This window comes from Aplysia californica, unplaced genomic scaffold (genome assembly GCF_000002075.1).
Source record: "Aplysia californica isolate F4 #8 unplaced genomic scaffold, AplCal3.0 scaffold00837, whole genome shotgun sequence".
NCBI classification, from domain to species: domain Eukaryota; kingdom Metazoa; phylum Mollusca; class Gastropoda; order Aplysiida; family Aplysiidae; genus Aplysia; species Aplysia californica.
Window position 1 is genome coordinate 308720 of NW_004798107.1, and position 1298 is coordinate 310017.

General features: G+C 42.5%; 1 protein-coding gene across 1 annotated transcript in view; it reads left to right on the forward strand.

The window, feature by feature from the left end:
• The window catches only part of LOC101862220 (lupus La protein homolog A), a gene marked incomplete at its 3' end in the record, with an annotated part of 20601 nt that overhangs the window by 15526 nt on the left and 3777 nt on the right, over nt 1–1298 (forward strand). The window contains 1 exon segment of the mRNA XM_005109991.3: nt 954–1010. Within this exon segment, the coding sequence (XP_005110048.2) occupies nt 954–989 (36 nt within the window).

Below are 1298 nucleotides of genomic sequence, written 5' to 3' on the forward strand. Positions count from 1 at the left end.
GGGGGGGGCACATTCAACTGTACTAGGAAGATCTTGTTAGTTTGTGAGTGTTTGAGCGCTAGTTTGTGAGTGTTTGAGCACATGTAATCCACAGCTTGCATTGTATTCTTCGCGGGAAGCGGAGAATATTTCTAGATGTTCTCTAGTCTGCTGGGGTAATGATGGTGTTAAAGCACACAGAGCTTGCTGTGGAGCGGGGATATACGCTGTGTAAATGCTGTTATTATTTTTATAAATATTTTTCTAGGGTCTGCTGGGACAGTAATGTAGATTGTGAAGTGCAGATATAGAGCTTGCTGTGGAGTGGGAAAATTCGCATACAAATAATGCTATTTATTATTATTTACTGTTTTATTTGGGAAAAGTAATAACGGATGCCAGAGCTTTTCTCGCTTTTGAGTGGGATTTTGATAAGTTGTTTTTCCACCACCCAGCTCTTCTAATGTCATTTGGAACTTACTACTTGTACCCAGGTGAAAATGTTGCTACTTGTACCCAGGTGAAAATGTTGCTACCTGTACCCAGGTGAAAATGTTGCTACCTGTACCCAGGTGAAAATGTTGCTACCAGTACCCAGGTGAAAATGTTGCTACCTGTACCCAGGTGAAAATGTTGCTACCTGTACCCAGGTGAAAATGTTGCTACTTGTACCCAGGTGAAAATGTTGCTACTTGTACCCAGGTGAAAATGTTACTACTTGTACCCAGGTGAAAATGTTCCTACCTGTACCCAGGTGAAAATGTTGCTACTTGTACCTAGGTGAAAATGTTGCTACTTGTACATCGCAACTGACAGTCTTCCTCTTCTTCCTCCACCTCCTTCTTTATTCTTCATCGTGTCATTTACAACTTCTTCCTTTCCTTCATGTTGTAAATGAAAGAATTTCTTCTGCTATGCTGGACAGTGGAGCTGTGGCCAATAACGTGGTTCTGTTTTTCTGTTTTTGCTGTCAGGGTCAGTGGGACAGGAGAAGAGGACGGGACTATTGAGAGGATGATCCAATAATGGTGGTAAGTTTTCACATTGTTCTCTTGTGTTTCTCTACTTCGTTTTGGTCATTAGTTACTTTGGTTGTTTAAAAACAATTGTCTGGCACTCTTCTAAACCCTCCCAATGCTCTACCGGACGTGTAATCATGAGATTCTGTCTGGGTGCGGGGGTTCGAGCCTCAGCTTGGTCTGATATTGTGTTCTTGGGAAAGGCACTTTATACGCACCCTCTGGGGCAGTGCCACTGACTGTAGTGTCTTTAGGCCATTCCCAAAAGGGGGACATTTCTCGTTCAAGCACAATAGAATT